The sequence below is a fragment of the Procambarus clarkii genome, chromosome 17 (genome assembly GCF_040958095.1).
Source record: "Procambarus clarkii isolate CNS0578487 chromosome 17, FALCON_Pclarkii_2.0, whole genome shotgun sequence".
NCBI classification, from domain to species: Eukaryota; Metazoa; Arthropoda; class Malacostraca; order Decapoda; family Cambaridae; genus Procambarus; species Procambarus clarkii.
Window position 1 is genome coordinate 35227114 of NC_091166.1, and position 26220 is coordinate 35253333.

At 46.3% G+C, this 26220-nt stretch overlaps 1 protein-coding gene across 3 annotated transcripts in view; it reads left to right on the forward strand.

Annotated features, from left to right (window-relative positions):
• LOC123772369 (connectin) overlaps positions 1–26220 on the forward strand; it is an 806097-nt gene that overhangs the window by 553499 nt on the left and 226378 nt on the right. For all 3 annotated transcript variants that reach the window (XM_045765447.2, XM_045765448.2, XM_069325825.1), the window contains one exon: positions 19827–20043. In XM_045765447.2, the coding sequence (XP_045621403.2) occupies positions 19840–20043 (204 nt within the window). In that variant the 5' untranslated portion in view covers positions 19827–19839. The remainder of the gene's footprint in view (positions 1–19826; positions 20044–26220) is intronic.

Consider the following 26220-nt stretch of genomic DNA (forward strand, 5'->3'; position numbering starts at 1 on the left):
GAGATAATCTCAGTGAACAAATCCACAGGATTCGTTCGACCTGATGAGGGTTCGATCCTGTATGCAGGGTGTTCCCAGACGCGCTCTAGTCAACTGTGCCACCACATAAGTTCGTTGATATCTCAGGATAATATGATATCTTTGTGTGTAATCTCAGTGGATGGTGTGGTTGCTTTCTATTTTGTAACTATGTGGTGGAAAGTACCAATATATAGGAGGCCAAGTAAGCTACTTTTTGTATACTATTTTCTCATAGAGTCCGGGAAAAAATAAAGTTAAAAACCAAACTGAAATATTCCTAGGCCTATCACATGTGTACCATATTAGGCCTCAGATGGCGTGTATTTGGCCTAGACTGGCTAGGTTAGGCCAAGTTTTTATTATCAACATAAATATGAAACAATTCGAGTTTGTCCAGATTCAGTACTACAAAAAATTCAACTTTCTAGTGGTACATTACGACTTATTAGTCGACCACACCCTTACTGTGAGTACTTTCATGTTAGTTACCTGCTTGATGGGGTTCTGGGAGTTCTTCTACTCCCCAAGCCCGGCCCGAGGCCAGGCTTGACTTGTGAGAGTTTGGTCCACCAGGCTGTTGCTTGGAGCGGCCCGCAGGCCCACATATCCACCACAGCCCGGTTGGTCTGGTACTCCTTAGTTGTGGATTCCTTCTCACATTGGTCTGCTGGAACATGACAAAGTTGACGCCCTTGCTAAGGCTGCAGTAAATACAGACAGTATTGAACGGAATCTTGAGTTATCAAATAGGTCCCTTAAAAGTGTCATTAGACGAGAACTCTTGGATGGATTTGAAGAAAGTAGAACAGTGGAAACTGGAACTAGCAGGTCCATTGTTTATCACAATGAAATGTGTGAAGTAAAACATGTGTATGGGGCAAGTAACAAAGTCAGTAGACTAACAGATGTTGTCACAGCTCGTATAAGACTTGGCTACAAGTATCTCTGGCAGTTCGGCTTGTATAGGGATCTAGATGAAGTAAAGTGTAAAGTGTGTGGACAAAGACAGGCTACCTTGAGGTGCTTCCGGGGCTTAGTGTCCCCGCGGCCCGGTCGTCGACCAGGCCTCCTGGTTGCTGGACTGATCAACCAGGCTGTTAGACGCGGCTGCTCGCAGCCTGACGTATGAGTCACAGCCTGGTTGATCAGGTATCCTTTGGAGGTGCTTATCCAAAGGATACACACACTCGAACACTGTATCTTGGATTGTAGTAAAATTGACCCATTTAGAGCTAAATCTAAGCTAAATCTAAATCTAAACGTTGTATATGACAGCCTATTTTATCACTAAGGATAAAATACCTGAAATCCTTGCACTGTATCCATATTTCGCTTCCAGTAGATAAACGACATATGAGATTGAGAAACTCAGTATTGTGAAGACTAATAATAATCAGAAGCTCCCCTATGACTGTGTAATATCCCCATTGGTGAAACAATTATGTATTAGCGATAATACCTACCATTAATGTATGATGACTTACTGTAAATATATAGCTCTTGAAATAGCACTTTCTCTGTAACTAGCTGACATTGTAATTATAAGAAGTGAAGGATAGATTAAATTGTTTATGTAATAATCTCAGTTGAGGTCTGATAAAGACCTTTTGTGCCCTCTCTAATAATTTTTGCGCTACCGCTCACAGGATGAGTATGGGGTGCACAACAAACTTGCCGCCTCCGGTGGCAATAATCAATCAGATCCTTGGAGAAAATGATTTAGTTTTCTCTTGAAAACGGTTGTCCCGGCAATATTTCTTATACTCGCTGGGAGGACACTTCATTTGTGTTTATTTTCATAATACGCTGACCCGCCAAGCCTCTCTCCCGTGTACACTGCAGGTCCTTGTGGCTGCTTGCTGGGGGAGGAGGTGTAGGTGGCTGCATGCTGGGGGAGGAGGTGTAGGTGGCTGCTTGCTGGGGGAGGAGGTGTAGGTGGCTGCTTGCTGGGGGAGGAGGTGTAGGTGTAGGAAAAAGAAAACTGTGTAGAAGAGGTGTAGGTGAGGAAGCATCCTGGCCTCCTACAAAGAACTTTTCGCTCGTATGCGTTACATAACGCTAAAAATCGTCATCCTAGAAAACGGAAGCGGCTCGCAAAAAGTGACGTTCTATCCCGTTTTCTGTTTTGGGTCCTCTGGCTTAGTCTGTTAGGTTAGGAGAGGACACTTTAAATAGGCCGTTTGCATGACGTTTTGAAACCTTAGAGGACAGGCAGAAGGAAGAAGGGAACTAACTAAACAGCCTCTGAGTGGACGCACAAACCGATTGTGCTCACAGAGGCGAAATGCCATTATCAAACCAATTTCTTTCGATCCTTTTGGACAGATCAAGGTCAGAGTGTCCTCAGGCCAGGCTCGTTAAAGCAGCCGCCATCCCCCCCTAAAGACGCACACCCATCCGTTTGAACTCACTGTGCATTACAAACTAGTTTGTCCTCATGTAAATAAAAAAAATTATACATTGAATTTCCATTTATAGTTTAGCGTTGGCTAAGTTAGGTATTTAGGTTCTGTTGACGATTATTTGTATTCAGAGCTCATGGATGATTGACAGAGTTGCGAGTTGAACAGACGTCGTCAGTGAAGCACTGTTCGAAGTTTGCGTCAGTGTTAGTGAGTCAAATGAAGCAGCAGTGACGCAACGAGGTATAACCAGCTTGCGTCACACCACGAGGCCAAGACTGCGTCGATGAATTCAGAGTCCAAGTGAATGTTTCATGACTTTTGTTCAAATAATGGAGGCTCTTTGTCACGGGTGGAGTCTTACAGGCTCTATGCCACGGGTGGAGTCTTACCGGCTCTATGTCACGGGTGGAGTCTTACAGGCTCTATGCCACGGGTGGAGTCTTACCGGCTCTATGTCACGGGTGGAGTCTTACAGGCTCTTTGTCACGGGTGGAGTCTTACAGGCTCTATGTCACGGGTGGAGTCTTACCGGCTCTATGTCACGGGTGGAGTCTTACAGGCTCTTTGTCACGGGTGGAGTCTTACAGGCTCTATGCCACGGGTGGAGTCTTACAGGCTCTATGTCACGGTAGAGTCTTACAGGCTCTATGCCACGGGTAGAGTCTTACAGGCTCTATGTCACGGTAGAGTCTTACAGGCTCTATGCCACGGGTGGAGGTACGGGCTCTATATCACGGGCTCTACTGTCACTATGCTGCTTCAGTGTTTGGAAATAAAGATTTGTGAAGGTTTAATGCTGCCTTTGCTGTCTTATGCTGTTGTAAATGTAATTTATTGGAGCGTTTGGCATGCTTTATTCATATAGTTATTGAGGGTAATGGAATTCTATGATGGTTATGGGGGGCCTGGCGGCTGAGTGGGCAGCACTCGGGATTCGTAGTCGTTAGGTTCCGGGTTCAATTTCCGGTGGAGGCAGAAACAAATGGGTAGTATCTTTCACCCTGATGGGTTTGATCATCTGGCAGTAAATAGGTACCTGGGAGTTAGACAGCTGCTACGGGCTGCTTCCTGGGGGTGTGTAACAAAAAGGAGGCCTGGTCGAGGACCGGGCCGCGGGGACGCTAAGTCCCGAAATTATCTCAAGATAACCTCATCTCTCTCTCTCTCTCTCTCTCTCTCTCTCTCTCTCTCTCTCTCTCTCTCTCTCTCTCTCTCTCTCTCTCTCTCTCTCTCTCTCTCTCTCTCTCTCTCTCTCTGTCTCTCTGTCTCTCTGTCTGTCTCTCTGTCTGTCTCTCTGTCTGTCTCTCTGTCTGTCTCTCTGTCTCTCTGTCTCTCTGTCTGTCTGTCTGTCTCTCTCTCTCTCTCTCTCTCTCTCTCTCTCTCTCTCTCTCTCTCTCTCTCTCTCTCTCTCTCTCTCTCTCTCTCTCTCTCTCTCTCTCCCTCTCCCTCCCTCTCTCCCTCCCTCCCTCCCTCCCTCCCCAGTCTAAGGGAGTGCCGATCTTATCACAGTTCTTGGAGTAAGAATCACTATTGTTGTCCAGTGCATAAAAGTTTGCAATAGATTTTTGCTTGGTTTAAAGCGTTTCACGAATGAATATTTCACTGCTGGATACCTAAAAGTTGACCCTGTACTTGGGGGTCTGAATTGCGTGATCCACACTGAACAAGGCGTCAACGGTTGAAAGCTTTCTCTTGGCTTCAGAATGCAGCTTTCTTGAGAGGGAAGAGGACTTCTTGCATTCAACTGATTGCTCGATACACTTTCCTTTGGAATGTTGTGCAAGATTGATATGGGTCATGATTTTGTCCAATGGAGGTTAAGTTCGCTGGTCAGCGAGGCACGAGCTGCAGTTTGTGGGTATGTGTTCCGGGTGGATGAGTTGGGTGATGATAGATGGAAGTGGCATGAAAGATTGATTGATAAAGATTAAGCCACCCCAAGAGGTAGGCACGGGCATGAATAGCCCGTAAGACATGAAAGGCTTTGTGTGTTGACAAGTATGGCTGATTCTTGACGCGTGTCAGGAAGTGTGTATGGAGTGCGGTGTGTGGGTATCGGAGACGGGCCCATATACCCACATACCCGTCATATACCCGCTATACGGGCCCATATACCCGCTCGTTACCAACTACATGAGCCAAAAAGACATTAGATTTGTTTTGTGTCAGAGTAGTTAATAAATGGAATGCATTAGGCGGTGATGTGGTGGAGGCTGACTCCATACACAGTTTCAAGTGTAGATATGATAGAGCCCAGTAGGCTCAGGAACGTGTAGATCTGTTGATTGATGGTTGAGAGGCGGGACCAAAGAGCCGAAGTTCAACCTCCGTAAGTACAACTAGGTAACCACAAGCCATTGGTAGCCACTTTAGGGGTTCAGATGACTGAGAGATTCTGAATCAGCATCAATTATGTGAGAAAAACCTAATTTAAAACCTAACCTAAAAATTTATTTAAAATCTAACTTAACACCTAAGAGAGAGAGTTGTTAAGCTCAGGTGTGGACAGCTTCAGGTGTACTCACCTAGTTGTACTCACCTAGTCGTGTTTGCGGGGGTTGAGCTTTGGCTCTTTGGTCCCGCCTCTCGACCGTCAATCAACAGGTGTACAGATTCCTAAGCCTACTGGGCTCTATCATATCTACACTTGAAACTGTGTATGGAGTCAGCCTCCACCACATCACTTCCTAATGCATTCCATTTGTCAACCACTCTGACACTAAAAAAGTTCTTTCTAATATCTCTGTGGCTCATTTGGGCGCTCAGTTTCCACCTGTGTCCCCTAGTGCGTGTGCCCCTTGTGTTAAATAGCCTGTCTTTATCTACCCTATCGATTCCCTTCAGAATCTTGAATGTGATGATCATGTCCCCCTAACTCTTCTGTCTTCCAGCGAAGTGAGGTTTAATTGTGGGTGTGTTTAATTTAGGTGTGGACAGCTTCAGGTGTGGACAGCTTCAGGTGTGCCAGTGACCCCCCTGTGCCAATTTCAGCTTCTTGCGTGACGTCAAGTATAGGCCTACTCTGCCTATTCTCTCGAGCGTCCCCAACGTCAAGAAACCATCTTACTAACGTGCCCTAACCTAACCAACCAGAGGACCAACCAACAGAAAACAGGTCGCAAATTATGCCAATTGCTGCTGTTGTCATGTTCATCTTTTTTTTTTTTAGCCTCAGGTCAAGTATACGACAAAATGCGACGTGCTATAAAGAGAGACAGATTGGCACTGTAATTTCGAAAGTCAATTCTAACGTCCTGCGCCGTTGCCATGGCAACATCCCATACTGTGTTTTTAGAACCTTCGAACGTGCAAAGAAGGTTCTATAAAGTCCAAAAAAGGTTCTAAAAGGTCGAAAGAAGGTTCTAGAAGGTCCATAAAAAGGTTCTAAAAGGCCCAAAGAAGGTTCTTGAGAGACCAAAGAAGGCTCTTAATTTTTCAAAGAAGGTTCTATAAAGTCCAAAGAAGGTGCAAAGAAGGTTCTTGAAGGTCCAAAGAAGGTTCTATAAAGTCCAAAAAAAGGTTCTAAAAGGTCGAAAGAAGGTTCTAGAAGGTCCATAAAAAGGTTCTAAAAGGTCCAATGAAGGTTCTAAAATGTCCAAAGACCTTCCTTGAGCCTCTAGGTCTCTGCACAAACTCCTATGCCAAGGAAAATCCTTCTGCAACATCAGAGTTGCATGTATTCTAACCCTACCTTCGTTCGTCTTAAGATAATAATGACTGTATACATAATACACTCAAAGTTGAGAAGTAGACTAAGAAAAACAACAATTTGTATGGCTGTATACCAGGCTATGGGGCGGCATACAACCTTACCATCTACACACTGGAGTATACATACTAACACATGCTACACACTAACACGGTATACATATACCAACTCGTGATAAAACTAACACGTGACATCTACAGACACATTAAGCATATTGACAGGTGATACATATTGGCAAGTGACAGACATTCAACCAGTTGATTGACAGTTGAGAGGCGGGACCAAAGAGCCAGAGCTCAACCCCAGCAAGCACAACTAGAACAAGTAGTACATAGAAGAGATATACTGACATACGCTAGTATACCGCACTGTCTTACTACCAAATAATTATTAAAAAAAATGCGTATGTCGGCGATTATTTGACGTCTTAAATCCTGGAAGATTACAAATAAGACGAGACTGTCTTCCTCAGGGCTGAGACGAGGCTGAAATATTTAGAAATATACGAACGCTGAGGTAAAGGAAAACAGTAATAACAATAAAGGAAGATAATAATTACTTAATTATGACACACAACCCAATCAGGAGCCGAGATTTAAGATGCAAAACTACCAATTAAGGATCTCCTCGCTCGCAATAAACGCTAATGATATCTTAGGCCGGCGGTATATCGATAGACGGTCTATAATTATATGCCAGATTATAGCACCAGAACATTTAATTGGGGAGAGGTTTGGGGGGTTTGTGGGGTTGGGGGGTTGGGGGGAGGAATAGTCTTGAGGAGGGTAGACAAGGTGGGGGGGGGGGGGTCGGAGATGGAAAGGTGAGCGGGATGGGTTCATTACCAGGCGCTGGTCAAGAGGTTAGAAGGTCAAGGCTAACGGTTAGAAAGTTAGGAGTCAGCTAGAGGTCGAAGTCAAGAGGTTAGTGGTCAGAAGGCTAAGGGGTTAAGCGGTCAAGGTAAGACGTCAGGAAACGGGAGGTCAGGAGGCGGGGGTCAGGAGCTAGGTCTAAGGGAAAGTATGTAACAGGATGCGAAGGACCAGCAGGCGTCCGCTCCTGTGCCGGTTAAGTCCACTACGGGCTCACCATAGCCCGTGCTACTTGGAACTTTTTGTTCCCAGTAGCTGAATCTATAACAACAACAACGAAAAACAGGCATTACGGGTTATTCATGCCCGTGTCACCTCTTGGGTGGCGTAATCTTCATCAATCAATCAATCAACTGCAGGAGTAGACAGTCTTTTAAAAAAAAATAGTTATGTTGTCCAAGTGATAAATGTCCTAATTGAGTGACATTGATACGTACGCACCCAAGCAACCCACCTAACCTATTAAGGCCGCATCATAACAAAACGTCAACATCTCGGTGTATAAATGTTTACTAATACTCTACGGTCAATACTACAGTCGATTCCGTAGTATTGACCCGCCCCTCCCAGCCTTGACAGCTCAGGCTGGCAGGATGGAATTCCTACATTTCTGGCTTGACAAAACAGTTGAATATTTTACGGAGCGATAGATGGAGAAAATGTATAGTGCATAACGAAATAAGACTGAGGGCGACTGGCAGCATGAATAACACAGATGAACAAATCCACAAGGGCCGTGACGAAGGTTCGAACTTACTTTCCGAGAGGATCCCAGACGCTGCCTTAATCGACTGAGCTACGACATGGTAAAAGGCAGCGTCTGGGATAGTCTTGGATGTAGGTTCGAACCCTCATCACGGCCCTTGTGGATTCGTTCATTTGATGCAACACGCTATTGTGATTTCTGTGTGTAATGATGAGTACGAAGTGAAGAAGACATGAGTAAAAGATGAGTCGTGGGTATATGAGTTCCTTCAGCTAGGTAAGGGAAGAAGGATCGAGGGATAGAATAAAGAAGCGGAGGCAGTAGAAGCCTCCTCCATCGTCAGAATAAAAGATATGTTATAGGCAGGGACCTATAACACAGTTATAAGCATAACTACAGGCAGTTATATACAAGTCTTCTCCTTACGGGCTATTCATGCCCGTGCCACCTCTTAGGTGGCTTAATCTTCATCAACCAATCAATCAAGTCAGGGGTCGATGCACTTTACAGGGAGAAAAATGATGATGGTGAAGATGATGATGGTGAGGGTGAGGGTGATGGTGATGGTGATGGTGAGGGTGATGGTGATGGTATCCACACCACACAGGATACTGAACAAATCCACAAGGGCCGTGACGAGGATTCGAACCTGCGCCCAGGAGCATCCCAGATACTCCCCCCCCCACACCATACAGAGCCTCCACTGGTAACCTGGATTTAACCCAAGATGTAAAGTATTACCAGGTCGAGCGGTTCCCGTGATCAGGGAAAGCATAAATTTAAAACATTTTTTGGGGGAAAAAAAAGTATTGAACTTTTTCTTGTAAAGAAAGGCTGTTCTCTGGGGGATCCTCTTGCTTGTTTCATTCCCTTGACCTCCATTGACCTTTGTTGACCATTCGTGACCTCCCTTGACCATTCTTGACTTCACCTTGACCACCATATTGACCTAAGGAACTTCTGTTTCTTACGAACTTCGTGCTGGGTTAAGGGGTAACGCTAAGGAACATTTCGTTTAAAAATAAGCAACACGAAATTTCGTTCTTTTGGCTCCTGGGACTATATGATCATCCTTGTAGTGGGTGAGTTGTGACTGTACCCTGTCTCTTGTACCCAGACACAGCTGGGACTTGCTTAACTGTCTCAAGTGAACAGCTTCTCAAACAAGATTTGTTTATAACATTCGTCTTATGTTATTGAGCTCACCACCGCACATGGCAGGGGAGTAACAAGGCTGAGAGTTCGATCCCATGCCATGACCTCAATCAACATTTTCTCCCCATAACGAAACTATAACAGATTCAGCCGAAGCTGTTTCATAAAGACTAACTCTTAATACCACAAAAGCCTGAAACGGACGTGGCGTCACGTCCAGCTCCGGCCTTGTCACGTTTCACAACAGCGCTCAAATAAACGAATTGGCCTAGTTCGGCAGTTAAGAGTCAGATGGGGGATTAAAAATTCCATCAGGCAGGGACGGCAGTTGGCGCTGGGACCTGGAAAAGCACTGTTGTTATAGATTCAGCTACTCAGAACAAAAGTTCCAAGTAGCACGGGCTATGGTGAGCCCGTAACTTACCTGGCACAGGAGCGGGGCAAGTAGCACGGGCTATGGTGAGCCCGTGGTGGACTCACCTGGCACAGGAGCGGGGTTGTAACTTGGAAGAACAGTGCCGCTGGTGTTCTAATATACCCCCAGCGCTCCTAAGGCTCAAACGAACCTCTGGTAGTGTACCTACCATTAGGACCCATTAGTACCGACTAATGGGTCGCATGTGATGGGGATACGGGGAGGGGGGGGGGCAGGAATGGGGGGTTGGGAAAGAAGGAAAGACGGGGTGGAATCTCCACATCGGATCAGGGCTCCCTATAGCGGCTTCTATAGTATGTATAGCTACTATAGCAGGTGGGGATAACTTGCTATCATAAGTTACACTGTTCCCATTTTTAAACTTTCTCTTCACATGTGCCTCTCCATCTTCTTTATCCTTCCCCCCTATCCCGGAAAATCAATCCTTCCCTACCTACCCCCCCCTCCTCCCCAACCCTCCCAGCTCCAATCCTATCCTCCTATCCCAACCCTCTTATATCCTGTCCAGTATGTGTTATACACAGTCATAGTGGCTTAGTATTTGAAATGCTATGAACGTCAAATGCATTCCATAATTATCATACCTTTTCTAAAACCCCCATGTAAGTGTGTGTGTGTGTGCTCACCTAATTGTAATTGTGGGGGGGTTGAGCTCTGGCTCTTTGGTCCCGTCTCTCAACCGTCAATCAACTGGTGTACAGATTCCTGAGCCTACTGGGCTCTATCATATCTACATTTGAAACTGTGTATGGAGTCAGCCTCCACCACATCACTTCCTAATGCATTCCATTTATTAACTACTTTGACACTGAAAAAGTTCTTTCTAATGTCTCTGTGGCTCATTTGGGTACTCAGCTTCCACCTGTGTCCCCTTGTTCGCGTCCCTCCAGTACCCTCCAGTGTATGTGTGTGTGTGTGTGTGTGTGTGTGTGTGTGTGTGTGTGTTTGTGTGTGTGTGTGTGTGTGTGTGTGTGTGTGTGTGTGTGTGTGTGTGTGTGCAACATATGCAGCGTGGGTGTGGCAAGAGGCTGCTTGCTCAGAGTTCCTCCCCCCCACCCTGCTTGCAGGCGCCACCCACCTACCTGCGGAATAGTTCCATTTGAGGAGTGGCGAGAAATATTCAGCCTCTTACCTTATGCTTTTATCGATTAAATATTGGAAGCTCTCGCGAAAATTTTACCCTGGTTCCCCTTGTGCGAATTTTGATTGCAAGTCCAGGTCCTGGGGAGGGGGGGGGGGTTCGGGTCTTGTCGTGGACCTGAGTGGTTGGTTTATTGGTCCACTAGTTGTGGTGGACCTATCTTGAGAGGTTATCTTGAGATGATTTAGGGGCTTTAGTGTCCCCGCGGCCCGGTCCTCGACCAGGCCTCCACCCCCAGGAAGCAGCCCGTGACAGCTGACTAACACCCAGGTACCTATTTTACTGCTAGGTAACAGGGGCATAGGATGAAAGAAACTCTGCCCATTGTTTCTCGCCGGCGCCTGGGATCGAACCTAGGACCACAGGATCACAAGTCCAGTGTGCTGTCCGCTCGGCCGACCGGCTCCCTGGACCTGGGGTGACTTAATACAACATGTTGTTGTTGTTGTATTCAGCTGCGCGGAACAAACAGTTCCAAGTAGCACGGTCTATGGCGAACCCGTAGTGGACTTAATACTACATTAAGTAGGTCTTGAGAACGACTTCCTAGTGTTTACCGCGTCGTTCTTTACTCTTCACGTCAACGAGACCTTCCCCTCCCCCCCCCCCGTTTAATCGTTCCCCCCTCTGCTTTCCCCCTCTCTCTTCCCCTCTCTTTTCCCCCTCTCTTCTATTCTCTTCCCTCCCTCTCCTCCCTCTCGCTGGGTTGGAGAAATCGTCGCCATCGTTCATTCCCGCTACTCACGTTCGAATCCTGTTAGTGGTGACGGGTGGTAATTTGGCGCCTTAAATCATGAGTTTTCTCTGGTACCGTCATCCGTCAATATTCCTCTGGTACTGTCACCCGTCAATATTCCTCTGGTACTGTCACCCGTCAATATTCCTCTGGTACTGTCACCCGTCAATATTCCTCTGGTACTGTCACCCGTCAATATTCCTCTGGTACTGTCACCCGTCAATATTCCTCTGGTACTGTCACCCGTCAATATTCCTCTGGTACTGTCACCCGTCAATATTCCTCTGGTACTGTCACCCGTCAATATTCCTCTGGTACTGTCACCCGTCAATATTCCTCTGGTACCGTCACCCGTCAATATTCCTCTGGTACTGTCACCCGTCAATATTCCTCTGGTACTGTCACCCGTCAATATTCCTCTGGTACTGTCACCCGTCAATATTCCTCTGGTACTGTCACCCGTCAATATTCCTCTGGTACTGTCACCCGTCAATATTCCTCTGGTACTGTCACCCGTCAATATTCCTCTGGTACTGTCACCCGTCAATATTCCTCTGGTACCGTGGAATATTCCGTCAATATTCCTCTGGTACTGTCACCCGTCAATATTCCTCTGGTACCGTGGAATATCGTGGAATAGAAAATGAGCAAAGTTTCTTTCATCTGATGCCTCTGTTCACCTAGCAGTAAAATAGGTACCTGGGAGTTAGACAGCTGCTGCGGGCTGGATTTTGGGAATGTGTGTGTGTGTGTGCGTTTGCGTGTATGTGTGTATTCACCTAGTTGTATTCACCTAGTTGTATTCACCTAGTTGTGTTTGCGGGGGTTGAGCTTTGCTCTTTCGGCCCGCCTCTCAACTGTCAATCAACTGTTTACTAACTACTTTTTTTCCACACCACACACACACACCCCAGGAAGCAGCCCGTGACAGCTGACTAACTCCCAGGTACCTATTTACTGCTAGGTAACAGGGGCATTCAGGGTGAAAGAAACTTTGCCCATTTGTTTTTTGCCTGGTGCGGGAATCGAACCCGCGTCACAGAATTACGAGTCCTGCGTGCTATCCACCAGGCTACCAGGCCCCTATATATATGTGTGTGTGTGTGTGTGTGTGTGTGTGTGTGTGTGTGTGTGTGTGTGTGTGTGTGTGTGTGTGTGCCTATTAGGATAAGACTTTGCCCTTGGAGCTAATTAAGTATGTAAACAAACATTAACATATATTTAGGGAAGGGACATCACGCCTAACAAACCTACTGGAGTTTAATGATCAAATAACGAAAACAAAACAGGAGAAGGTTGGGCAGATTGTATATTTCTGGACTGCCAAAAAGCCTTTGACACAGTACCTCACAAGAGGTATTACTACACAAAACTTGAGAGGCAGGCAAGAGGAAGTAAGGAAATACCTAACAGACAGAAATCAGACAGTAACAGCGTAGGGTACCCAGCAGAGTACCTCAGGGATCGCTGCTGAGATCCATACTGTTTAAATGAACAAATTCACAAGGGCCGTGAGGAGGATTCGAACCTGCGTCCGAGAGCATCCCAGACGCAGGTTCGAATCCTCGTCACGGCCCTTGTGGATTTGTTCATTTGATGCATCACGCAATTGTGATTTTTGTGTGTCCATACTGTTTCTCATGTCTGTAAATGACCTGTAACTGCAGAAGGCCTATTGGCCCATACGAGGCAGCTCCTATTGATATCCACCCAGTACTCTACACTAGCAAATGTCAGAGCATCCTTCAGGCAGATCACTGTACAGGACCTACGCGAGACCAGTTTGAAAGTATGCAGCCTCATCGTGGAGCCCCCACCTAAAGAAACACGTAAGGAAACTTGAAAAACTTCATAAATTTGCAACAAAGTTCGTCCCAGAATAGAGGTGAATAGGATATAAAGAAGAGAGACTGAAGGAACAAAACCTGACGACGCTAAAAAAAAAAGGAAATAGGGAAGACATGATAGAGACATATAAAATACTTAGTACTTTATACTTTACGATTCGCAAAGCATTTACGAGCTTGCTTACGTGCCCACTTACGATATTTGTACCACTTCCATCGTTCATAGTGGTTTAGTCTTTATTTACTAAAATGTCTGAACGAGCTCCGAGGCGCCACGAGATGTCCACAAGATTATCATACTTATGGACGACCTCTTAGCCTGTGGACACTTAAGTGCTCACGTAAGTGCTTTGTGAATGCGCGAATGAGTGCGCCAAACTGATCTGAAGTTCGTTCTCTCGATTTGCTACTCTTTAAAAAATCCAATCTCCAGAGAGCCTAACCAATCTCCTAGCCTAACCAGCCACGCACAACCCCAAACAACCCACCTAACCTATCAAGTACAATGCTTAGAAAACGTCAGAGATTGTTAATGATAATAATAACCTTATGTTGTGTAGTATTCCTCGCTTTGTTTACAATGTAATCAAAGCCACGATGGTTAAGAAAAGATGAACAGGTTTCGTAAATGACTAACGTAAACGACTCCTCCTGGTGTGATGTTCAAGTCCTCATTTGAAACGACAATTCCCAGTTGAATGGTTAAACGTGATGCACTCAGCCTCTCATCACAGTTCGCTAATCCCAGGTCCACTGCGCCTTTGCCTGAACTATCCCTATCCACTCCACCTTTATCACAACTATCCCTCCTATCCTGGAAATCCACAGCTTTATATCAGGTAAAATGATTATTGCCAGTTTATAAGGGACGATTAAAAGAATGTCAATTAACCTTATCTGCCAGCGTCTATTTTTATGGAATTACAGAGAGCTGTAACTAGTCATTGAGCGATACAGAGATCTGATGAAAGCGAACAGTGTAGTGAAGTGAATAGTGTTTCAAAAGGGGTTTTGATCCTGTTTTAATCCAACTCTGGATAATGGGAGTTGACAGGATTTGCTTATGCTAACTTATTCTTATTAGACATATGTTTATTTGTAAATTTGGTCAGCAGTGAAAAATTATCTTGTGTGATTATCTGAAGTCACAGGAGGATTGTGTATATATATTGTGTTGTAGGGATTATAGACATAATTGCAATAATTATACATGAGGATACAGTAATTATGTATGAGGATACAGTAATTATATATGAGGATACAGAAATTATATATGAGGATACAGTAATTATGTATGAGGATACAGTAATTATATATGAGGATACAGTAATTATACATAAAAAGTACAGTAATTATAGAAAGTATATCAGCGTTGTCGATATGCAGTGATAGATATTATTCACAGTTGTTCAGTGCTCCTTCACAGTGATACAGTGACCATTCACAGTGATACAGTGACCATTCACAGTGATACAGTGACCATTCACAGTGATACAGTACTCATTCACAGTGATACAGTGCTCATTCACAGTTGTTCAGTACTCCTTCACAGTGATACAGTGCACATTCACAGTGATACAGTGACCATTCACAGTGATACAGTACTCATTCACAGTGATACAGTGCCCATTCACAGGGATACAGTGCTTATTCACAGTGATACAATGCTCATTCACAGGGATACAGTGCACACCAGGTTATATCAAGAACAGTATCCAAAGAATGTAATACAACCGTTCAACAATGAAAGAACAGCCATTATCCATGATGGATAAAGCCAATCCTTATCCACAGTGGTACAAAGACACTAAATCAACACACTCGTTCAACGGGGTTAAACTCAGCTTATCCAGCACGCCACGTGATCCAGCTGGGTGGATGTTGGATCTGCAGGCTTTATCCTGCGTAATTTGCCAGCCATTATCCACGTTGATGCATCAACAGGAAAATTGACCACAAGCAATAAATCAAGTGCATGTTAGCTGCCTGTTGGAGCTGCCTCTGATGTAATTACTGAAGGAGGGGGAGGTAGGAGAGAGAGGGAGAAAGATGAAGGGGAGAGGGGAGGGAGAGAGAGAGAGAGAGAGAGAGAGAGAGAGAGAGAGAGAGAGAGAGAGAGAGAGAGAGAGAGACAGAGAGAGAGAGAGAGAGAGAGAGAGAGAGAGAGAGAGAGAGAGAGAGACAGACAGACAGACAGACAGACAGACAGACAGACAGACAGACAGACAGAGAATATGGAGATATTACCGTAAGTGAAAGAGAGACGAAGTGGAAACTAACTCTTTTTTCTATCAGGTTTTCCTGTTGATATTGTGATGTCACTGTTGGCACTGACCTCCCACAGGGTCACTGTTGGCACTGACCTCCCACACAGGGGTCACTGTTGGCACTGACGCCCACACAGGGGTCACTGTTGGCACTGACCTCCCACACAGGGGTCACTGTTGGCACTGACCCCTCACACAGGGGTCACTGTTGGCACTGAACTCCCACACAGGGGTCACTGTTGGCACTGACCTCTCACAGGGGTCACTGTTGGCACTGCCCTCACACAGGGGTCACTGTTGGCACTGACACCCACACAGGGGTCACTGTTGGCACTGCCCTCACACAGGGGTCACTGTTGGCACTGACCCCCACACAGGGGTCACAGTTGGCACTGCCCTCATACAGGGGTCACTGTTGGCACTGACCTCCCACACAGGGGTCACTGTTGGCACTGCCCTCACACAGGGGTCACTGTTGGCACTGCCCTCCCACACAGGGGTCACTGTTGGCACTGTCCTCCCACACAGGGGTCACTGTTGGCACTGACCCCCACACAGGGGTAACAGTTGGCACTGACCTCACACAGGGGTCACTGTTGGCACTGCCCTCACACAGGGGTCACTGTTGGCACTGACACCCACACAGGGGTCACTGTTGGCACTGCCCTCACACAGGGGTCACTGTTGGCACTGACCCCCACACAGGGGTCACAGTTGGCACTGCCCTCACACAGGGGTCACTGTTGGCACTGACCTCCCACACAGGGGTCACTGTTGGCACTGACCCCTACACAGGGGTCACAGTTGGCACTGACCTCCCACACAGGGGTCACTGTTGGCACTGACCCCTCACACAGGGGTCACTGTTGGCACTGACCTCCCACACAGGGGTCACTGTTGGCACTGACCCCCACACAGGGGTCACTGTTGGCACTGCCCTCACACAGGGGTCACTGTTGGCACTGCCCTCCCACACAGGGGTCACTGTTGGCACTGCCCTCACACAGGGGTCACTGTTGGCACTGCCCTCCCACACAGGGGTCACTGTTGGCACTGACACCCACACAGGGGTCACTGTTGGCACTGACACCCACACAGGGGTCACAGTTGGCACTGACCCCCACACAGGGGTCACTGTTGGCACTGACCCCCCACACAGGGGTCACTGTTGGCACTGCCCTCCCCCCCCCCCACATATGCCCAGCTAACAACCCAACCACAACCTTAATTGTTCTGTAATGTGTTGTTGTTACAACATTAACTACGTCATTATAATTGTAAGTAATTATCAATTATCCAGCCAGGAGGACTTATCCAGCTCCAGTGTGATGATTAATATATTTAGGGGTCCTGTAGCCTAGTGGTCTGCGCCGTAGGGTCCCAACCCAATGGTCCGGGGTTCAATTCCCCCAACAGGAAGCAAGCAAAGACAGCTTTCACGACTCGTATGGTCTACATTTCTGCAGTTGTCTCATTCACCTGCACCTCTCCCGCTTTCTTTACTCATAGAGAGAATCGTTTGCGCAACATTTTCTTTCACCTGATGCCTCTATTCACCTAGTAGTATTGCCTGGCTCAAGAGCTATCCTCCCTACAGGTCATCTTGAAGAACTACCCTAATAGATTCCCCCCAGAGAACACAATCGAATCATCGATTTACAACCACATCACTACCCGCTAGGGTGAACAGAAGGGTGAGGAGCTATAGTTAGTGCCCAATCGTTCTTTCGTTTTCAGGGCTTGAAACCGGTTGAGAGCGCTCTTCTGGGAGGGGGTGATGGTTAGGGGGGGGCTAAGGGCTAGGTGGGGGGGGGGGATTTATGAGGGGCTCGAGGCTAGGGGGGTGAAGCCCCTAGTGATTGGGATAGGGCTCAGAGAGAAGAGTCAGACAATTATACCATAGCCTATCGTGTCGTGATTGCAGGATAACAATTACAGTAGCGAGGTTTATGGGACTCGAACCTGGACCCGGAGAGGGGGGGTCATGTCGGAGAGATGAATGATAGCATCGTGTGAGATTGTTATATCGTGCTTGTTGGAGGCCCCGGCAAACAGCTGATTACGGTGTTTGATCATGCAGGTCGGCGTTCAATCCCCGAGCGTCTTAAGTGGTTGGGCCACCATTCCTTTCCCCCCGTCCCATCCCAAATCCTTATCGTGACCCCTTCCCAGTGCTATATAGTCGTAATGGCTTGGCACTTCTCCCTGATAGTTCCCTTCTCTCGATACCCCGTCCTCGCCAGCGTCCCCATCGTCAAGAAACTGACGTACTAACGTGCCCTTATCCTAACCTGCCAGAGGACCCAAAACTGAAAACGGGAGAGTAAGTCAATTCCGCGAGCCGCTTCCATTTTCTAGCACGACAGTTTTTTTGACCTTAAGGTAAACTATAAGTCCAAAATTGGACTTGCTATTAGAAGGACATGTTGGTCCTCTCTAACCCGTCCCACCACCGTCCATTTGATGGGTATGGGGTGCATAATAAACCAATAAAGCTAAGAAACACTTATTAGGATCTTTAGCAAAAAAAAAAATGCAGATTCGAACTCGTTATTATATGCTCGTTGGATTGTTTCAAGCGTAGGCTAGACATGTATACAAATGAGTTTGGGTGGATGTAAATAGATTCTGCCTCGTATAGGCCTATGTATAGGCCTTCTGCGGTTGCCTCGATGCTAATGGGTCTGAAGTAGAGGTCCCTGCTGGCTACCTATCTACGCTCCTGGTTACTGGACTGGTCAACCAGGCTGTTGGACGCGGCTGTTCGCAGCCTGACGTATGAGTCACAGCCTGGTTGATCAGGTATCCTTTGGATACCTGATACGCTCCCTAAGCTTGTTCCATCACAAGCTTAGCGTTATTTAGCTTGTAATTTCTCTTAGTTGCCTCTGTTAGCTTAGTTTACCACGATAGAAAGCTTTCTGGGGCTAAATTCTGTTAGTAAGCTGTCTCGTGGCTAGCCTATGCTAGTAAGCTGTCTCGTGGCTAGCCTATGTTAGTAAGCTGTCTCGTGGCTAGCCTATGTTAGTAAGCTGTCTCGTGGCTAGCCTATGCTAGTAAGCTGTCTCGTGGCTAGCCTATGCTAGTAAGCTGTCTTGTGGCTAGCCTATGCTATTAAGCTATCTCGTGGCTAGCCTATGCTAGTAAGCTGTCTCGTGGCTAGCCTATGCTAGTAAGCTGTCTCGTGGCTAGCCTATGCTAGTAAGCTGTCTTGTGGCTAGCCTATGCTATTAAGCTATCTCGTGGCTAGCCTATGCTAGTAAGCTGTCTCGTGGCTAGCCTATGCTAGTAAGCTGTCTTGTGGCTAGCCTATGCTATTAAGCTATCTCGTGGCTAGCCTATGCTAGTAAGCTGTCTTGTGGCTAGTCTATACTAGTAAGCTGTCTCGTGGGTGGCTAGTCTATACTAGTAAGCTGTCCCGTGGCTAGTCTATGCTAGTGAGGCATCATGTGTTTACACTATACCAATAAGTCTTTCTCTAGTTAGATTATCAAGTAAAACTTCCTGTAGTTAGATCCTGTTAGTCAAGCTTCCCGTGTTAGATCATGCTAGAATGGCTTCCTGTGTTAAATCATGCTAGCGTAGAGTGACAACCATGCTATTGGTGTCACCAACATTGTTGTAACGACCCAATTCGACGAGATATATCACCTGCTCTCACCAACAGTTTAATTAACCCAAGGAATGCCAGTCCACTACAAGTGGAAGCGTTGAATCGACATATCCCATGTAATTAGTATAGTCTGATCCGCTGCAAAGTCGAGTTTACTTCTGAAGCAGTAAACTCTTCAACTAGTGTGAAGGGGGGGGGGGGGTTAGAACCATGTTGGAGGGAGTTTGCGCATTGTTCATCGCAAGCTTGTGGTGCCAGTATTGGTTGCTGTGTGTGTGTGTGTGTGTGTGTGTGTGTGTGTGTGTGTGTGTGTGTGTGTGTGTGTGTGTGTGTGTGTGTGTGTGTACCTTATAGACCCAGGTAGAAAGTAACTCAGGTACAATCAGCAAACTCAGCACAAATGTATATTACTCAGTTTAATTATCACTAGGGGTCCAGATCCAGAACTCATTAATGTGATCTTGAGTAATCTGCTAACTTACCTAGCGAATGAGTTTATTAATAAACAAATTGAATTAAAACAATTTATACCAAGTTTTGTTATATTTAACCCAACTATACAAAGAGTACATATATATATTTTAGGATAAAAAATCCACAAATGTGTATATGTGAAATTTATGTAAGGAATTTACACCAAGTCTTTCGCACTCTCCTGAGTGCTTTATCGAGGTCTGAATGTGTGATTAGGATGAGACTTGCACTTCAACGTCTAATCGGATTAGACGTTGAAATGTAAATCTCATCCAAACCTTACACTAACACCTAGACTAAACACTCAGGAGAATACGAAAGACTTGATGTAAATTCCTTACAAAAAAATCCACATATACACGTGTGAGTTTATACCCCATGTTATTGTGTCTGCGAGAAGACATTCCCATTTCTAACATATATATTTCTTACTCTGGTGACCAGGTTGAGCGCCAAGATGCTGCCGGAGAAGCTGCTGTTCCACGTGAAGGTCCTCTTCTGCATGGTGGTGGTCGCCACGGAGGGTAAGAAAAAGAAGAAAAACCGCAAGAACGCCGAGGAACCTGAGACGGCGCCGCTCCTCGACGCTGACTTCAACATGTGTGACATCCAGACCCCTGAAGTCATCTACTGTTACTGCGACGTCCTCGATATCGACCAGGTCTGTACTAAGGCAGTTTCGAGCAGTAATAGTGTGTTGGATCCAGTGTTTGTTGTGTGTGTGTCAGACAACCCGTCGTCCAGTCAGACTCCTAGTCCGTTTTGGGTCCAATGTGTAAAACAGTGTAGTCCCCTCCGGTTTGAGAAATAATCAACTGTGAACATTGTCATATATGATTCTTCCTATATGACGTAGTGGTCCAAATGACGAGCTTTCATGTCACTGTGGTAGCGTGTTGGACGCGTGTTTTCATGACCTGGGTTCGAGTTCTGCATACTCTTAGCAATTTATTTTTTATTTCACGCCTGTCTGTTGGCCAGAAATTTATATTGGACTCTAAACTCAGGGCTACTCTGATGTCCACACCTGTCTATAGGCTTGTTGAGTCCTCCTCCACACCTGTCTATAGTCTTGCTGAGTCCTCCTCCACACCTGTCTATAGTCTTGCTGAGTCCTCCTCCACACCTGTCTATAGTCTTGCTGAGTCCTCCTCCACACACCTGTCTATAGTCTTGCTGAGCCCTCCTCCATACCTGTCTATAGTCTCGCTGAGTCCTCCTCCACACCTGTCTATAGTCTCCCTGAGTCCTCCTCCACACCTGTCTATAGTCTCCCTGAGTCGTCCTCCACACCTGTCTATAGTCTCACTGAGTCCTCCTCCACACCTGTCTATAGTCTTGCTGAGTCCTCCTCCATACCTGTCTATAGTCTCGCTGAGTCCTCCTCCACACCTGTCTATAGTCTCGCTGAGTCGTCCTCCACACCTGTCAAGTCTTCATAAGAACTCACCTTACTCTTTTACATTATATCTATCATTATACTCCCACATTACTCCCAGGGGGGGCGGAGCATGGGAGTGTGTTCGTGAGACGGTAATTAGTCCCTGAGACATGGATTAACCTGGGGGTGAAATTTGGCACAAGAGACGTTCAGGAAGTGGACAAGTTTGAACCAAGTTGGTAAAGTTGATTGGGGGGGGGGTGCCAGGGAGTGCCACGAGTCCAGCTGGAGTGTGGGTATGGCACCCGTGGGGGAGGGTAATTGGCCCTCACAGGTGTGCCATGAGGCCCGCACTAGTTGGCACTTAGGGCAGTTTTAGGGTTTGGTGATGTTAATTGGGTAGTTCAAATCGCTTGTTTCTGTTCTCCTTACCCCCCTCTCTCTCCACCTTCCCTTCTTCCTTCCCCTCCTGTTCACCTACATGTAAACAGTTACCTTCACTGGTAAACTTATGGGATCATTATGAGGATATCATCAAGAACACGGGAGGTAATAAAGTAATTGCAAAGCTCCAGGTAGCTCATGCCAGCGGGTCTGAATGGTCTGATATCTGGGCATTCGGTGATGTAGTGTGGGAGATCATGCCGCAGTTCCTGCTCACAGAGTTTGCAACTGGAGTGCTCAGGATTGGGAGATCCGTCACCTGTAGCCACCTGCCACAGGTAACGGTAGCTATCTGCCACAGGTAACGGTAGCTACCTGCCACAGGTAACGGTAGCTATCTGTCACAGGTAACGGTAGCCACCTGTCACAGGTAACGGTAGCAACCTGCCAAGGGAGCCGGTCGGCCGTGCGGACAGCACACTGGACTTGTGATCCTGTGGTCCCGGGTTCGATCCCGGGCGCCGGCGAGAAACAATGAGCAGAGTTTCTTTCACCCTATGCCCCTGTTACCTAGCAGTAAAATAGGTACCTGGGTGTTAGTCAGCTGTCACGGGCTGCTTCCTGGGGGTTAGAACCGGGCCGCGGGGACACTAAAGCCCCGAAATCATCTCAAGATAACCTCATCATCTCAAGATAACCACAGGTAACTGTGGCAAGAGGTTCCCTTGCATGGACCTCCTATTGGTCCATGCCAAGCAGCTGCTATTGGTCCATGCCAAACAGCTCCTATTGGTCCATGCCAAACAGCTCCTATTGGTCCATGCCAAACAGCTCCTATTGGTCCATGCCAAGCAGCTCCTATTGGTCCATGCCAAGCAGCTCCTATTGGTCCATGCCAAGCAGCTCCTATTGGTCCATGCCAAGCAGCTCCTATTGGTCCATGCCAAGCAGCTCCTATTGGTCCATGCCAAACAGCTCCTATTGGTCCATGTCAAGCAGCTCCTATTGGTCCATGCCTAGCAGCTCCAATTGGTCCATGCCAAGCAGCTCCTATTGGTCCATGCCAAGCAGCTCCTATTGGTCCATGCCAAGCAGCTCCTATTGGTCCATGCTAAGCAGCTCCTATTGGTCCATGTCAAGCAGCTCCAATTGGTCCATGCCAAGCAGCTCCTATTGGTCCATGCCAAGCAGCTCCTATTGGTCCATGCCAAACAGCTCCTATTGGTCCATGTCAAGCAGCTCCTATTGGTCCATGTCAAGCAGCTCCTATTGGTCCATGCCAAGCAGCTCCTATTGGTCCATGCCAAACAGCTCCTATTGGTCCATGTCAAGCAGCTCCTATTGGTCCATGTCAAGCAGCTCCTATTGGTCCATGCCAAGCAGCTCCTATTGGTCCATGCCAAACAGCTCCTATTGGTCCATGTCAAGCAGCTCCTATTGGTCCATGCCAAACAGCTCCTATTTATATCCACCCAAATTTTGAACGGCCCGGAAAGATTTACAAATATCGCTATACGATACAAAAGAAGACATGAACACACACACACACGTCATACATAGGTATACTTCATGATCCTACACAATGGCTTATACCATGCTTGTATCCATATGTATATCCTGCTTATATACACATGTATACCCTGATTCTATACGCATGTATAACCTGCTTATACTCGTGTATAAGCAGCTCGTCCCAGCTTCTATAATCTTGTATGTCCTGCTTATACACATTTAAATGTTTACTCCTACGGTTGATAACTTGTATAATCAGTAATTATACGCCTTTGACCACTGTTCCTATATGTAGAATAGTTCTGCTGACAGAGTTTACATTTAGTCAACTCTACATCAGCAGATGTTACACACTCCCAGAGGTACTTGTAGCCGAGCCTAAGCCTAGCAGTGGTGACATCTAGAAGTCACAAGAACACAAGAACAAAGGTAACTGCAGAAGGCCTATTGGCCCATACGAGGCAGCTCCTATCTAACAGCTCCTATCCTATCCTATCTAAGTCTGCAGCTCCTATCCTATCTAAGTCTGCTAACCTTATTGGATGACCCATAGACGTGCGGTACTTCCTGCATAATAGAAAAGATGATAGATGGAGCAACTGGTGTGAATTTCATTTTTGCCTCAAGTCTACGAGATTTTGTTGATGTTCCCGGAATATTACTGCCCTCAGGCTGCTCAAAGGCAGTCCAAGATGGTAATCAATTCCCTCTTTACGAGCAAAAGTTTTGGCCAACTCATTAGTTCTATCATGCCTTCGGAGACCAATATGGGAAGGAATCCACAGGCGACTAACTCTGACTCCATCATTGATTATTTCATTATATCTTTACCTAGCTACAGAGATAAGCACGTCACAGTTATGCCTTGAGGAGCTGAGGGCAGTCAAGGATGACAAGGAGAAAATTTAATTTCTTTTGTTCCTCTCTCTCTCTCTCTCTCTCTCTCTCTCTCTCTCTCTCTCTCTCTCTCTCTCTCTCTCTCTCTCTCTCTCTCTCTCTCTCTCTCTCTCTCTCTCTCTCTTCCTCTCTTTTCTTTATTCCCGTTTGTGTCTTCATTTCTCATTCCATGCCTACTTACCTCACCCCCCCCCCCCCACGTCTTTGCAACTCCAGCAATAGGGTTGCAATGGCTATCGTGCAACACCCGGGTCGGCCGCTATCACCCAGCCTCCTCCTCCTCCGCTTCCAACAAAAATTAATGAACGGAAGGTAAAGTTGGGGTGTGTGATCATCTGGGGGGGATAACCATCCTCTCAGGTTGATGGTAAAACTTGGTAGATTAGTGCGACCATGGGGACCAGCCTCGCCCTGCCTCGCCCCGCCTCGCTCCACCCTGCCTCGCTCCGCCCCGCCCCGCCCCGCCCCGCCCCACCCCGCCCCACCCCGCCCCACCCCGCCCCGCCCCGCCTCGCCCCGCCCCGCCCCGCCCAGCCCCGCCCCGCCTCGCCTTGCCTCGCTCCACCTCGCCCCACCCTTCCTCGCCCCACCCTGCCTCGCCCTGCCTCGCCCTGCCTCACCCTGCCTCGCCCCGCCTCACCCTGCCTCACCCTGCCTCGCCTCGCCTCGTCCCGCCCCACCTCGACGCCTGGCAGCTCCTCACCTCTGTAATTATACCGTCAAAGCCGGCACAAGATCTACAATGACCCGAATTCCGGCGTCTGAATTGATTTCTTACGGAGAGCGACAAGATTTGTATATGTGTGTCTTGCATGGCCCTGATGCTCCTGTTCACCTAGCAGTAAATAGGTACCTGGGAGTTAGACAGCTGCTACGGGTTGCTTCCTGGGGGCGTGTATAAAAAATGGAGACTAGTCGAGGACCGGGCCGAGGGAGCGCTAAGCCCCGAAATCATCTCAAGATAACCTCTAAAAGATCAGTAACCCCCCCCTCCCCCCCCCACCAACTCAAACCACCAGGATAGTTATCTAGATTTATCTAGATAAATATATATATTATATATAGATTTATCTAGATTTATAAGATTTATATTATATTTAAGATTTAAGATTTAAGATTAAGATTTATATTAAGATTTAAGTTATAAGATTTATCTAGATAGATAGTTATCTAGATAGTTATCTAGATTATATTTGTGAAGGCCTGACAACATATTACGGCTCCAGTAAGAGTCGACATGTAAGCTGGCGAGTGAATCTTTGTTCTAAACAGAGATTATTTTCAAGTTATAACTTTATTGTGTTATAAGTCGTTTGTTCTTATCTTGTGGGAAACCTTGTGAAGGTTCCGGGGATCAATGGCCACAGGGACCGGTCTCTGACCAGGTCTCCCGGTTGGTCGTCTGGTCAACTCGGCTGCTGGTTTAAAATGTAAAAAGTGTATGCTGAAAACGTTTTCTTTGAAGAATTAGTTTTTTTGTAAATGGAATCCTCGGGTACACTGAAATAGTTTTCGAATTTATTGCACATTATCGTTAATAATACACTGTGTTAACGTAACTAAAGGTAATTTAACCTAATCAAACCTTAACCTGAAGTAACCATGGATATAGAGTAGATAATAGCACTAATTATGAAGTCATTCTCAATCCATTCCTGTGAGCGTATTTCCTCCCTGAGGACAGGCTGCATACTCGCATTTACAGACAGATGCGGACACCATACACAGTTTCTTGTCTTAAACTTACACAGTTTCTTGTCTTAAACTTACACAGTTTCTTGTCTTAAACTTACACAGTTTCTTGTCTTAAACTTACACAGTTTCTTGTCTTAAACTTACACAGTTTCTTGTCTTAAACTTACACAGTTTCTTGTCTTAAACTTACACAGTTTCTTGTCTTAAACTTACACAGGGTGTAAGTTTTCAGTTGCATATAGTCCTGGGGACCATTCAGGCTTGTTTGCATTTGTGTTCTTCACGTGTGCCTCAAAGAATGAGGTGATTTGATAAAATACTATGTCCAAGATTACCATCCGAGTGCCGGCGGGGGAGTGGTTCAAATAGCTTCGGCTATCACCTACTTATGTCCGGTCGTGATGGTCGAGTGGATTAAGGTGTCCTGTACGCATCAGTTGCATTGCTCCTGGCAGTATGGGTTCGAGTCACTTCTGGGGTGTGAGTTTTCAGTTGCATATAGTCCTGGGGACCATTCAGGCTTGTTCGCATGCATATATATATATATATATATATATATATATATATATATATATATATATATATATATATATATATATATATATATATATATATATATATTAATTTCTCCTCTTGTTACAGCAGATCATAAGAGTTGTTTTGAGAAACCACAAATTAGGGATGTAGAGTCCAGGTGTCTTAATATTTTTATCTAATTTTTATCTTTGAATAATCTTGCCTGAGTAGATAATCTATAAAACATGCGATTATCAGACAGATGTTTAAAAAAAACAGTTAGATATAGCTGCTTCATTTGTGAAGGAGAGTACTGAGTGTGTCAAAAAGCTAGCTCCGTGATGCTGTAAATCTCCATCACATTGGATGGTTAGTCATACAGAGGCATGTGCCTATTGATAATTTTTGATAACATACACATATACACTATAAATATACACACACACACCCACA